Raw genomic sequence first — 14,131 nt, forward strand, 5'->3', positions numbered from 1 at the left:
ATTTAATGTATTACTTTGTCTTTGCAAACCTTTGCTTACTGTACAGATATGATAACAATTCATACAGGAAATTCATTAAATAATACAAAAGTTAGATAACTCAATACTCTGTTCATTTTGGAAGCCTAAGTGTCAGTTGAAGCAACAATGTCACGCCTGGAATTAAAAAAACCTTCATTTTGTTCAAGCGGGCCTTTAAACGCTGAAATGCTAAGTAAATCTCTTTCGATGCTAAGCGAAATTATGATTTCGTCTTATGGCCCATCCGGCAGGCTCAAGCATGTCCATAACGGTAGGGGTGGTTATGTTCTGACAACATCCCAATCATCAGCTTTGCTCAAAAGCATTTCGACTACCCATCCAGTGCTAAAGGTGTTAATAGCTGCAGTTGTCAATCATACTTCTAACTTTAGTGATTGTGGTCTGTTTGCAGCCATTATGTGCTGTACCTTAGTTAGACATTTCCAAAGAATAAACGTAGCCACCAGAACTGTAATCAGCATAACTAGGCACCTTTTAAGCAGCTGCACAGACTACCTCAATTCCAAGGAATGTGCCTGTAGATTAACAGTCGAGTTTGATAGCAGCAAGGCACTGATGTGTCTAGCACAGACTGTATTAACCAGTAAACCTGCTTGCATGCTTACCATAAATGAAGCAGAATACGTCAGCACATTGATTGTTAGGGCCTTTTTGCTCACAGTCCCAAATGAACCAGGAATTAATGTTGTTTTAGGAAAGGGAGTAATAGTGCCAGTCGAGGGTCAAAGAGTTATGGAGTCTGCTGTGCTTCCTGGGTTACTGATAGAAATGCCAGGGTTTAAATTGCATAGACAGTTTTCCCAAAACATGTTTTTCGGAAACGGCATGAAAACTGCCCTCTTTAGTATATCTCTGTCAGGAGACATTTCAAATACTGGCGAGACAACTCTGTTTGTTCAGTCTGATGTGTCTCCTGAAGCAGCAGTTCTAGAGCAATTGTTGTGTCTTGGAAAGCAGATAGTTAATGACCAAGTAGGCCTTGTTTTGTGTCAGAAAGTCATCCACCCATCTTTGAAGCAGTACCTCAATGCAAACCATGTGATTGCTGTAGAGAGACTTGGAACAGCACAAATGGAACCATTGACACAAATGACAGGTAACGTGCTCCCCTTAATTTGTCTGTTAAAATGTGCTTTCTAGCTCCTCTGGCTGTAAACACTGTATAAAAGTGGAAATTCAGTTCATCCTTATGGCACCTGTTTTAGGAGTGGCAAGCTTTATTAATGTGTTTGAGTACTGCTGAAGTGCAGCTTTGCCCAGCAAGTATTAACAGTTGTTAAATTGACAAAATACCAAGTATTACTGCTACACATTCTGCCTTACTATGCTACATAATTTGCTTTTTAATGCCACTTTATTTTGTCAACCCTGCTACAGAATTTGGTCCACACTGCCACATAATGCCAGTGGCCTTACTCATTAATACAAATACATCATGATGAATTGGTTACAGTGCTTTATAGGAAGATGCACATTAGGAGCTATGCACCATACTCTTTCTCTGTATTTTCCATTTTCCTATTATGCTGTTCAACCGCATTATGAATTTGGTCAGTATTTCCTGTGCACCTCTTTCCTCTGAAGACTGTGCTTTAGTGTTGCCGTAGACGGGGAACTAAGAAATGGGTTTTCTCTTTACATTGCTAACGGATATGTTTGACCTTTTTGTTCAAGTATTGCTACCTTTATTAGGTTTACTAGGGAACTGGTATATAAATCGTCTTGGTATTTCACCTTTTTCAGTTTCATGCCCTAGACTTGGAGAACTTTTATTTTCTAGTTTCTGGTAGAACTATGCCTGCAAAAATCACCTCATGGTTATTGATATATATAGAATACATCTTTTTAAGCTGGCTTCAAAACGAGTGGTGATCTTTCAAGTACTGCATCTTGCATTGAACTTCTAGGTAGGCTCTTGTTTATCATACATTATTCACATCATGTTTATCAGCCCTAGTGCCAGCACTATCCTAAAGATGAGTACCAAGAAATGCCTTTGGTGACCTTCAAGTGGTAGAAAAGGGCAACAGCTGTGAACTACAGGAGGAAAACCTCATGCTGGATTGAAGTCATGACCGTCCCCGCCCCCACCCTCACGGTTACCTAAAATTGTGGCAAAAACACACGTCAAATTGGTACTGCCTATTGAGACGAGTGACTGGGCTCTGAGATTGCAAACCTCTCCATCTGATAGAGACTTCTAGCTGCAGATTCCTAACCTTAAAATATTCCCCAGGCATCAGACTGGACCCAGGCATTTTCATGTAGTACACCTGCACACCAGTAGGTGGCATTGTTTGGCTGTGTGCCGGCTGATCCAAAAGTGACATGCGTGGTGTTAATACAGGCGTCATCCCAGTGAGCTGACGTCAATTCTTTTCTTTCTGCGCCAGTCGGCGCAGATCCGGAGGTACCCCCGCTGTATTTTAACAGACTTTTTTTTTTTTTTCCTTCATATTTTGTTGAGGCTTTTTTTTTAGATTGTATCTATTGGTGTGCTAGGAAGGTCTCTTAAGAAGTCTGTGACAGACCTTTTCTGGTTTGCCTCTTGTGCTTGAAGCGGGACCCGCCTTCAAGACATGAGAGGACTTCCGTACAATGAATCATAAAGGGCTGAGGGACCGATTCCTCTAGTTCATTTCCATCTGACATGGGAGGTCCCTGTGACGGTCTGTATCCCGGTTAGGGCAAAGGTCCTGGGACTGCTTGTGGATCCACTCCTGACGGTCGTCATAAGGATTGAAAGGTAAATCCCATAAGAAAAAATCCCATGAAGTTGAAGTGCTTTTTGACTTCCCCCGAGCCAGTCCAAGTCATTGGACCTAGTGTGCAGGCATTTGCACTCTAGGCCTCGATTCGTGGTGGAGCCTGTGCCAGGGTCAGCTCCACATATCCCAAAGTCTCCCACAGCCAGAGCGACCCCCACTAAATTAGGAGTTTTATTAGGCTAAGAAATTAGTAGCTGTGATCTAGCCATTGCATATCTAGGACATACAGTATTGGGAACAAGCAATAACTAACGATTCATGTAGTATCTTGGTGCTCACATAGTATCCACATCCGGCCACCTTAGTCTGTATGGAGACTGTACAAAGTTACTTGGTCATAAGTTTAGACAGCAATGATACCGAAGCGCACGCACTTGTAAAGTGCAATACAAAAGTCCAATAGGCTGTAGAGTGCCAGAAAATCTAAGTATCTTTAATTCCGTTTGTCATTAGTTTCCATTTAACTTGATTGTGAACCAATTCGCGTACCAAAGGCAGCCAGCACGTTTCATCAGACAGTGACTTTTTCAAGGCTTAAACAAATTTTTTGTTTGTCGACCATTGTATTGTATTTAAAAAAAAAAAGACTCCCATAAACTTGGTCAAAGCAATATGCGACCAAGAGGAATTCAAGAACTCCCGAGCAGTATTGAATGTATCCCTTCTGTGTAGTAAAAAAGTGTTTAAGGCATGAGAGTGTTGAAGTAATGGAATGCCCGATTTGGATATAAATAAACTTCAAGCTATAGAAAGTTCAATTTGCAGGACGCATATTTCCACATCCCCATCCAGCCGGCCCACAGGCGTTGCCTGCAGTTCACGGTTGGCCGAGAGTACTTCCAGTTTACCGTGCACCCCTTTGGCCTCACCAGCACCCCTTGGGTGTTCACAGAAGTGATGGTTGCACTACATGTGCGGAGGTCAGCGGTTCCAGACTTCACCTACCTCGATAATTGGATGTTGAAGGCGGGCTTGCCCCAGGCAGTTGTCTCCGTTATACGGTTCGTACTATTATAGCAGGACTGTGCATTAGACCAACACGAACTTCATAATATAGAGACTAAGTCTACATATACTATCAGCGACTGGAAACATTGACCTTCCTACCCCCCACCCCACACCCTTTCTACTCTCTATTCCCAGGTTCTGCTATTTGATCCTTCTTTCGACCAGCAGGGCTCTGGGCACTTCTAAAGGTTATCTGTCTGCCATTTCGGCATTCTTGTGGTTGCCGGACCAACTTTCCTTGTTCAAATCACCCGTTGTTACTAGGTTCCTGATAGGACCGGAACACTTGTTCCCCGTCCAGGCCATTCATTATGCCCCAGTGGGATCTTAACCTGGTCCTTAACTTCCTCATGTCCTCTCCCTTTGAGCAGTTACGTAGTTGCCCACTTTGTTTGCTGGCTATCAAGACAGCTTTTCTAGTGACTAAAACATCGGCCAGGAAGGTCAGTGAACCGCAGGCCCTCTGCACACCCCCCTTTTTTAACTTTTTACCCAGATAAGCTGGTTCTTAGGGTCAGTGCCTCCTCCTTCCAGAAGGTTGTCACGCCACTTCTTCTAGGCCAAAATATCACCATGCCTAACTTTTTTGCTTTTCCTCACCCTTCCAAAGAAGAGGAGAAACTCCACCTTCTAGACCCAAAAAGAGCATTGGTGTTCTACATTGATCGTACAAGAGAGTTCTGGGTGAACAATCAACTTTGTAGGATATGCTGGGGCAGGGAAAGGGAAGGCAGTGCCATCTCATGATGGATAGTGCTCTCATGGTGGATAGTGCTCTGCAAGAAGTTTTGCTATGCACTGGCTAAGAAGCAACCCCTTAAGGTTTTACGTGTTCATTCTACCAGAGCCAAAGCTGCGACCACTGTTAGGTCATACAGTCTCTGTCCTGGACATCTGCCAGGCAGCAACGTAGGCTTCCTTGCGCACGTTCAGCAAGCACTACTACTTGTATCATCAGGTCCGTTGTGACAGGCACTTTGCCCGTTTGGTCCTGCAGGTCTTTATGGTCCAATCTGTTTGCAGTCCCACCTCCGGGGAGGTGTTTCTTAGGTGTCTATTCTAAGGTGAGGAATCTGTGGCTGTAAGTCTCTAGCAGATGAACAAATTACTTACCTTTGGTAACGCCTTATCTGTAGAGGCTCTAGCTGCAGATTCCATACCGATTCTTCCTCCCCCGCCACCCATCCTCCACACTCTGCGAACTGATTCAGTAGGGGTTCCTTCCTGAGGGCCTTAGTAATAAACATCAGTATGTCAGCATTCTTTGCGGCTCTATGCTTCTGGCGTGGAAAGTCTTGAAAGAAACTGACGTTGGGGCGCTGGTGTTGCGCCTGTTTATGCACCGCAGATGTTGATGCAGAGCCGGGTGACGCCACCTACTGGTGCGCAGGTTTGCTGCTTGAAATGTTCTCATTTTAGTGAAACTCCTGAGAAATAGTCTACGGTAAGGAATCTCTGGCTAGATGGTCTTTATCAGATAAGGCGTTACTGAAGGTAAATAACATGTTATTCAAGCATAAACTTTACAATACCCAAGAAGAGCCATGTTATAACATCTGTCACAGGAGATCTGTCTAGATGAGTGGAGGCAAGTGGTAGGCAGAAGCGAAGAGTCCACAAGCTGTGAAAGATGGTGGAAAGGAGATTTAAGGGCTAAAGGTTAGGACAGGCAATAAGTAAGTAGACGGTGAGGAAAGTGGTAGCTAGAACAATAATTTCAAAAAGAAAGTGCTAGGCATATTTCTAGCATGACTGAAAACAGTTGTGAGGAGTATTGTAACACTGCTTCTGCTTTTTTAGTTCAAAAACAGAATTTGGGTGCTATAGCCTTGGCAGAATCTCTTGTGTTTTTCAGCTTTCACAGAACCCAGACAGTTCCCTACCAGGCATGTGTATGAACCATGGAGTTGGCACCCTGCCCAGAAAAAGCACAGAATGAGATCAGGTAGTGTGTTCAGGGATCACTGACCCAAAAAAGGATGCCAAAGCGGCAAGACCTTGAAATAATGACATGAGCAGTAGCCATGCACTTTTTTAAAGGCAAGGATAATGCCTACTGATGAACAATGGCACTCCATGAACGGGGAAGGAAGTGGAAGTGCAATCAAGGCTGGCAACCTGAGCAGAAAGTACACCATCTTTCAAAAGCCCCGGATTCCACCTGCTCCTGCTAGGCTAAAGGAAGCCAACATTTTGAGTAGGTGTTTGTGCCTCACTCCCCTCTCAGGCACCCAAGGATGGGTGAGGGCCAGTTGGACTAGCCTAAGTCAGGATGTCGCTCAGACCCTAGCTAGATTGGCATGCTTCCTGTGTGTGCCTTCATAACAGAGCTTGGTCAGTTGCTGCCCTGACATTGTAAGAATGGATCGGCCAGCCTCGTGTTACCCTTCGATCCTTACCTCTCCATGGAAGCCCAAAGGTCTTCTAAGATTCAAGAAATCCTTGCTATTCAAGTTCACATAAGTATGTCTTGTCCTCACGTTCTAGAATTTTCTTCCAGACAACTTATTAGTAGTGGATGGTAATTCAGGGTTAAAAAGAGACAGTGGTGAAAGGAGACTTAACCTGCTTCAGTTGTTTCAGGTAGGACAGGAGCATGGCACACATTCGGTAGTTCTCATTTTGTTCAGTTTTAGCCCAGCTTTCTCTGACCTGTGAGCCTTGTGATATGTGCAGTTGTCTCCACAAGTTAACTCTCCTTCCCGAGCTCCACTATCTGATCCTTCCCAATGCAATAAGTGAAACCCTTAGTGTACCTTGTGGGCCCTGTCACTGTCGCCAGAGGCAACACCCCCATTGTGGGCTGCCAGTCACTGCTAGGGAGGCATATACTGGAGAGGCCCTCTGTGGGTGGAATTTTTCAACACCCAGAGGAGAAAATAGTCGGGTTCTTGCACAGGAACCGTTTCTGTTAAAAAAAAAAAAAAATAACATGTATGTGTGTATTGTCCATATACATATACATGGTCTGTTACTACCCAGAACGCAGGTGCTGTGGCAGAGCTCTCTGTTTCGTAGAACGTAAGGACTGTGCTAAGTATTAAACTATCTTTCCAACCACATGACATGTTTGCGCCTCTGTTACTTCACAGTGCCACGGGAAAAAGCAGGTTCAGGCTCCGAGGGGTCTCTTTGCAGCCAGAACCCACACCCTTATGGTCCCCAGACAGGAGTAGGCAGACAGTCTAGGGACACGGGGTCTTGGGGACCCGAGTTGGGCCACAACACACAAGTAGCCTTTCCCCTTGGGCATTTGAGTGCAAGCTGCACGCTGGGATCATTGTCCCAAAACTGGATACTGACAGGGCAGGCACACAATAGGGCCCAGGGCCCCACTCCTCTTCCCCCCCCCCCCCCCCCCGGTCGCAGTTATTCACGCTGCTGCCTCACAGGAGTTTAGCAAGTGGGCTGTCCCCGATCCTCAACGCGGCTTGACTTTTTCTGACCGCAAATGGGGGAAGACTGGCGCTCCAAGTACGAGCCAGTTGTCACGGCAAGTGCAAGCCCGCATGCCTCCTTACCAAAGCGGCCACCATTTTGCGGTGTCCCCTGGATGTAGGCCGCAGTCAAAGAACATCACTGTGATGGGGTGATCGCTCTAAAAGAACTGCAAGTCCATAGTCAGTTGTCTCTGAGGAGCATTTAAAATTCGCCAGCAACCAGGAATGAACCCCCTTCTTACAAGGGGGAATCGGGAACTCGCATCAGAAAGTCCTGCCATCTTGGCCTGTCAGGCCATGCCCCTCCGCAACAACGTGTGTCTTTATTGTGTAAATGATAATTGGACCCATTTCTCACTCCTGATGAAGAAACGGGCAGGCTCCAAGTACATTGAGTTGTTATTCATTCAGAAGATAAATATCGAGTTTTAAAATGTGGATAGATTTGACTTGAGCAATATTGAAATTATTAACTAAACACGTTTTTTTTTTAAAATATTGTAAAAAGGTTGTGATCAAACTCCATTTAAAATATGAAGGATATTTCCATATGTGGGTGCACATTGGTCCATCGGATGGGGTCCTTGGTGGTGAGAAGTGCACCAGGCTGCCCCCAGCGCATCAACAGGGACTTCAGTAAAGCCCACCATCCATTTCACATGGTGGTGGCAAGTGGTGCCTGAAACCAGGGCAACAGCCAGCACAGAACAACATGCAGAAGAGGAAGAAGACTAAGTAGGAAAGTGCCTACTTTCCCCTTAGCATCCGAAATCCTGCACTGGCTGGAGCAGTGATCATCTAGTCTAGGTGCAAGGCACTACCTTAATGCCCAGACGAAAAGGCAGCTTGCCAGCACACCACCAAGCCGGCAAAAAAATCTTAGTACATTCAAGGCACCAGTGCCAGTAAAGACCACCAACAAGCCCACCTTCAGATACCAGTCATCACCTCCACCACTTAGTCTGAAGTGCACACCCACTACCATCCACTTCCACCAACAGGATCCCCAATCCCTTCATGAATAACCATGAAAAAAAGCCTGAACAGTGTTCATAAATTTCTCTTGTCATCCCAAAGACGTTCCACACAGCCAAGCAAACCTAAAAAAATCGTGAATTCCAGCACTTAGCAGTGCACCCCAAAATCATTCATGGGTCTATCTGCCATAAACCCACGTAAAAGTGAAGCAGAGGGGCTTGTGCTTCAAGATATTGAGTTCAAAAACGTAAACATGCACCTATATTGATAACCAGAATATCGTGGAGGTTTGAACCATGCCATCGGTATCCTGCAACGAGTGGGAAAGGAAGACAACCTATTTTAACAAAATAAGGTGTTCGTTTTCTTTGTGAATCTCTCCTTCAACAAAGTTTTATGTGAAAAACGTCATGCTGAATAATACATTATTCACTATTAGTGTAATAAAAAAAAAGACCAATAACAAGGAAATTCGCTCCTCAGCCTATGTCCATAAGGATGAGCTGCCCCTGTTGTCCTGGCACTGACTTGGTCACCTCTGAGGTGAGGGGTCGCAAATACAGTGCCAGTAGTTGCAAGCGGCAAGCCAGGGGTCACAGTTGCGACCCTTAAATGCCATCCATGCTCCAATCCAAATCACTCAACCCAATCCAGTCCAGCCTACCCCACTTCAATCCTCAAAAGCCACTCCAGTCTAATCTGCCCCACTCTGCTCCAAAACAATCTGCCCCACCCACTCCAATCCAAAACAATATGCCCCACTCCAATCTAAAACAATGTCCCACTCCAATTTGCACCAAACCAAAACAGTCTGAGCCACTGCAATGCTGACGTTGGCTCAACGTCCTGTGATTCTGAGCAAATCACTTAGGGCCTGATTTAGATCTAGGTGGTAATGGTCCCTCCAACTGTTAAGACTGGAAACTCCCACCTACCCCACTCCAATCCAAAACAATGGCCCACTCCAATCTGCACCAACCAAAACAGTCTGTGCCACTGAAATCTGCTGCACTCCAATCCAAAACAATCTGTTCCACTCCAACCTGCCCCACTCCAATCCAAAACAATGTGCCCCACACCAGTCCACCTCACTCCAATCTGCCCCACTTTAATCCAAAACAATCTGCCCCCCTCCAGTTCACCCCACTCCCATCTGCCCCATTCCAGTACAAAACAATCTGCCCACTCAAATCCTTCCCACACCAATCTGCCCCAAGCCCAAAACAATGCGCTCCACCCCAATCCTCCTCACCTCCGTCCAATCCACCCCACTCCAGTCCAAAACAATCTGCCCCACTCAATCCAACAGTATGCTCCAATCCAGTCCATCTCACCCCAATCCAATCATCCTCACCCCAATCTAATCCACCCCACTCCAATCCACCCTTTCACAATGTGCCTCACTCCAATCCAAAGCAATATGCTGCTGTCCAATCCACGTAGCCCCAATTTAATCCACCCTTTTACAACCTGTTCCTCTCCAATCCGCTCCAATGAGCCCCATTCCAATCCAAAACAATCTGCCCTCCCCAGTCTGCCCCACTCTACTCCATTTCAATCTGCCCCACTTTAATAAAAAAAAAAAACCTGCCCCACTCCAATTTCAAACAACCCACTCCAATCCAAAACAATCTGCCCGATCCAATCCACCTCACCTCACCCCAATCCAATCCACTCCACTCAATCCCAATTCACCCCACTCCAACCCACCACAATCCACCACACTACAGTCCACCTCGATCCAGTCCAATCCAGCCCACTAATATCCAATCCACCCCAGTCTGATCCATCCCACTCTAGTCTGAACCAATCCACTCTACTCCGATCCATTCCACCCAGTCCAACCTGACCTACTCCAATGCAACCCACCCCACCCTACTCCAGTCAAATCCACCTCTCCCAGTCCAATCCACACCACCACTCAAGTCCATCCCATTCCAATACAATCCACACTAATCAACCCTACCCTGGGCCAATCCACCCCACTCCAATCTAATCCAATCCAATATACCCCACTCCAGTTCAATCCACCCTAGTTCAATCTACTCCACTCGAGTCCACCCAGACGTTTCCAGTTCAACACACTCAATCCAATCCACCCCATCTTAATCCACCCCACCCTAATTCACCCCACTCAGTCAAATCCGCCTCTCTCCATCCACTCCACTCCATTATACTTCAATCCAGTCTACTCCAATCCACTCATCCCATGCCAATCCAGTCCACCTCACCTCAGACCACTCCAGTTCACACTCCATTTCAAACCAATCCACCCACTCCATTTCAATCCAATCCATCCACCCCACTCAGTCCACCCCACTCCACCCTAATCTACCCTACCCCACCCCAGTTCAGTCCACCACACTCCAATCCAGCCAGCTTACCCCACTCCAATCCACCCCACTCCAACCCAGTGCTTAATTTGTAAAGTTGCCGGTGAACAAAGCCCTCCTCTTAAAAATGCGGCTGCTGTAATTAAATGTGAGAACACGGAATACTGAGGCAGCGCAATCCTGAAGCCATCTCGGGCCTCTTCAATCCACATAAAGCCACTCCCTGCCCCTTCAGCTCCCTCTTGCAGATTTCTGCTTTCTTCCCTTGCGACGCTTTTTCGTTTTTCCCTTCATCCGTCTTACCCATATGTGTCTTTTGCTCGCAGCAAATGCTTGAGGCAGAAAAACAAGCCCCGGCCCTATAAAATAAGTGCCAGTGCTCAGCACCGGAAACAACAAGCACAAATTAAGCACAGCTCCAACCCAGTCCACTCTCCCCCATCCCAGTTTAGTCCGCCCCTCTCAAATCCATCCACTTAACGTATTCCAATCCACCACACCTCAGTGCAATCCACCCCACTCCAATGCACTCCAGTCCAACACTACCAATCCAAACTACTCCACCCCATTCCAATCTAACCCACTCACTTCAATCCACCACACTCTATCCCCGCACAGTCCACCCACTCCAATCCATTCAGCCCAACCCAGTCCAATCCTTTCCACTCCAATCCATCCACCCTACTTCATTCCTGTCCACCCCACTCCAATGAATCAAATCCACCCCATATCGTTCCAATCCTAACCACCCATCTCAGTCCAATCTAATCCACCTCATCCCATTTCAGTCCACCTCACTCCAGTCCAATCCACCCCACTCTACTCCAATCTAATCCACCCCACTGTACTCCAGTCCAAACCACCCCACCCTATTCCACACCACTCCACCACACTCTCTGCCATTGAACTCTCCCGCTCCACTCTGACACTCCACCCCCCCTAACCTTTAGCCATGCTGAATGGCAGTCACACTGGTGTACAACACGGCAAAACACATTGCCAAAGCCAGTAGCTCTTGAACAGGCTCGACCTATTGGCTTTGCCAATGCTTGTTCTATTTGTGTTGCCAAAGCATGATGTACGAACCATTGTCACAATTGTGATGTGATATACTCCTAAAAGCATAGGTCCTGTCAGTTTGTTCAGTTGAGGGTCTCCTGCTTGAAGGGCACAATAGATGGACCACTATAAAGTTGATATGCTTTCTTTTATGGTTTTTACACTGCAACACCGGTTTAAAAAAAAAAAAAAAAGTCTGAGCACACGCAAGCTTGAATCAAAAGCCTTTTGATCCAGCACCCGCAGTTCTGTAAAACTGGTAGCATCTTAGCCAGCACAGGCAGAAATTGCCATAAGAATTCCAGCATAATTTTTTGCCAAGTGTTCTATCGGACTTCATGATGTATGTGTCTCTATTATTTAGTTAATGAAAAATTCAAATTAATTCCTGCAGCAATAGGCTAGCACGCTATTCGTCTTCCACGTCGAACAAAACATTGAGCCTATAATTTACAGGATTCTACACTGGACCCTTTTTATAAATTGGATTAAGAACTGAACCAAGCTGTGATTAGGGATGAATTGTACTTGAATGCCGTGATTGTATAGCTGGGTCAGGGTACTTTTCCAAAAATTGTGCATTATGTTTAAACTCTCCAGCAGGTATACCACTTATATTGGCTGAACCACCTGAAAACTCTTTTTTAATGACTTGGAGAACAAGGGAGTTCTAACAGTTGATGAACTCCACGCCTTAACCTAGTCGTTCAACTGGTGATGTAGTTCTTCATCATGGAACCTTTGTTTCATTGAATCATTAGTTCTGGGAAGATAAAGGAAACGCCCACATTCTGTCATGCCACCTGCAGGTTGTTTTTCAAATGCATTTGCGCACCAGTAAAGTATTAGCATCTAATGGGCACTTTTAATCCAACTTTATGTACTGATCTGGTCAAGGCGACTAATATAACTCTTGTCATCGTAACTTTACGACTCTGAAAGAATTCTCTTTCTGGACAAATATCAGTTTCCCCACAACATGAAGCAATGTAGCGAAAATAAGCATTTTGATTAGCCACTGTGTTTGATAGTTTGATACGCCACTCTCTTGCATCAGTAAAGTATTCTATGAACTTAAAGTTTTAGGGAGCTCAGTAAGGGAGCAAAAGGGATGCAGCCCAATTTCACACATTATTACTTTACAGCCTGATAGGTGCGCAACATTATAGTACCTTAACAGTCTTTGGTCAAATATAATGTATGTTTTGCAGTAAAATGTTCTTCATGTTAACAAGATATCTTCTGCTACCAGTATTCTGGCGTGATTTTGGCTCATCAGATATGAAAAATATTTTTACCTTGTGTTAAAAGGGCCCCTTCATGGCGCTCAGGTAGTTGATAAAATATATATTCACAAGTGCTTTGACAGCCCTTGAGATGTGACACTTTACATTTGGAGAGTGGATTAGGCTATGACACCGTTTCACTTGACAGCATCCTTACTTTCAGGGTTAGAACCTTATTGTCAGGCTTGATGATGCTTTGAGCCCTTTCTATGTTCTACAATCAAGTCCTGGGAGCTAAAGTCTGAGAAATGAACGTAATATTTTGTTAACACCACTGACCAGGCAAAGGTCCTGTGCACTGTACATCCGCCTAGGTCAATGTTATGGATAGTGTAAGAAATGTGAGTAATAATTGATGGGGGTGAGCACCCACCCCAAGTATTAACCACAGACCTGGTCATAGTGAAGCAGTGAGGCTACTAAATTAACGTGAAGTCAACCCCCTGGTATCTGTGGCCCAGAGCACACAGGCTTAATTTAGAGGCTGTGTGTAAAGTATTTATGAAGTACCAAAACAGTAATAAAGTCAAAACACAACACAAGATAAAACCCCCAAACCAATTTAGAAAATTTTAGTAAATTACATTAAAATTACACCAAAATGTCAAAAGTCCAATAAGGGATTATGGAGTTGGGAATTTAAGTTTAAATGTGAAAATAGCTCCTAAAAGCATTACGTGCAACTGTGGTCATCTTGTTGCGCTTGACCGGTACCTAGGTGCAAGTCAAGGCCAGCCACTTGTCAGATACAGAAACCAGGTTTGTCCAGGTCAGAAGTTTTACCTTCAGACTTGGGGGCAGATTTACGAGAAAGTGGTGCATCGATCCCGATGCACCACTTTTCTTGCATCGCCCTTGTCCCCCAGTGTTGCGCCGTACTTACAATACTGCGCATCATGGCAGTTGTTAATACAACAGCATCAACATTTTTGATGCTGTTGTGGTGCTTTGCTGCTCTAGCTTCGAACATTTTGACGGTAGTGCAGCAAAGCACTGGGAGGCCTATAGATTAATATTAGTGCGTCACTTTAACGCTTGCCATGAGCAGGCTTTAAAATGACAGAAAAGATGGCACAGAGAAATCTTGTAAATTTCACTGTCCCATTTTTCCGGGCCTCCCTGTGTAGGAACCCTGGCATAATGTGGCGCAAGGGGTTGTAAAGTAGTGCAAAGCATGCATTGCGCCACTTTGTAAATATAGCGTGGGGGAATGGCCA

At 45.3% G+C, this 14,131-nt stretch overlaps 1 protein-coding gene across 1 annotated transcript in view; it reads left to right on the forward strand.

Annotated features, from left to right (window-relative positions):
• The first annotated feature begins 60 nt into the window (after positions 1 to 60).
• MKKS (MKKS centrosomal shuttling protein) overlaps positions 61 to 14,131 on the forward strand; it is a 75,792-nt gene continuing 61,721 nt past the window's right edge. The window contains exon 1 of the mRNA XM_069234116.1: positions 61 to 1,138. Coding sequence (XP_069090217.1) covers positions 148 to 1,138 — 991 coding nt within the window. The 5' untranslated portion in view covers positions 61 to 147. The remainder of the gene's footprint in view (positions 1,139 to 14,131) is intronic.

Source organism: Pleurodeles waltl, chromosome 5, assembly GCF_031143425.1.
Source record: "Pleurodeles waltl isolate 20211129_DDA chromosome 5, aPleWal1.hap1.20221129, whole genome shotgun sequence".
NCBI lineage: Eukaryota > Metazoa > Chordata > Amphibia > Caudata > Salamandridae > Pleurodeles > Pleurodeles waltl.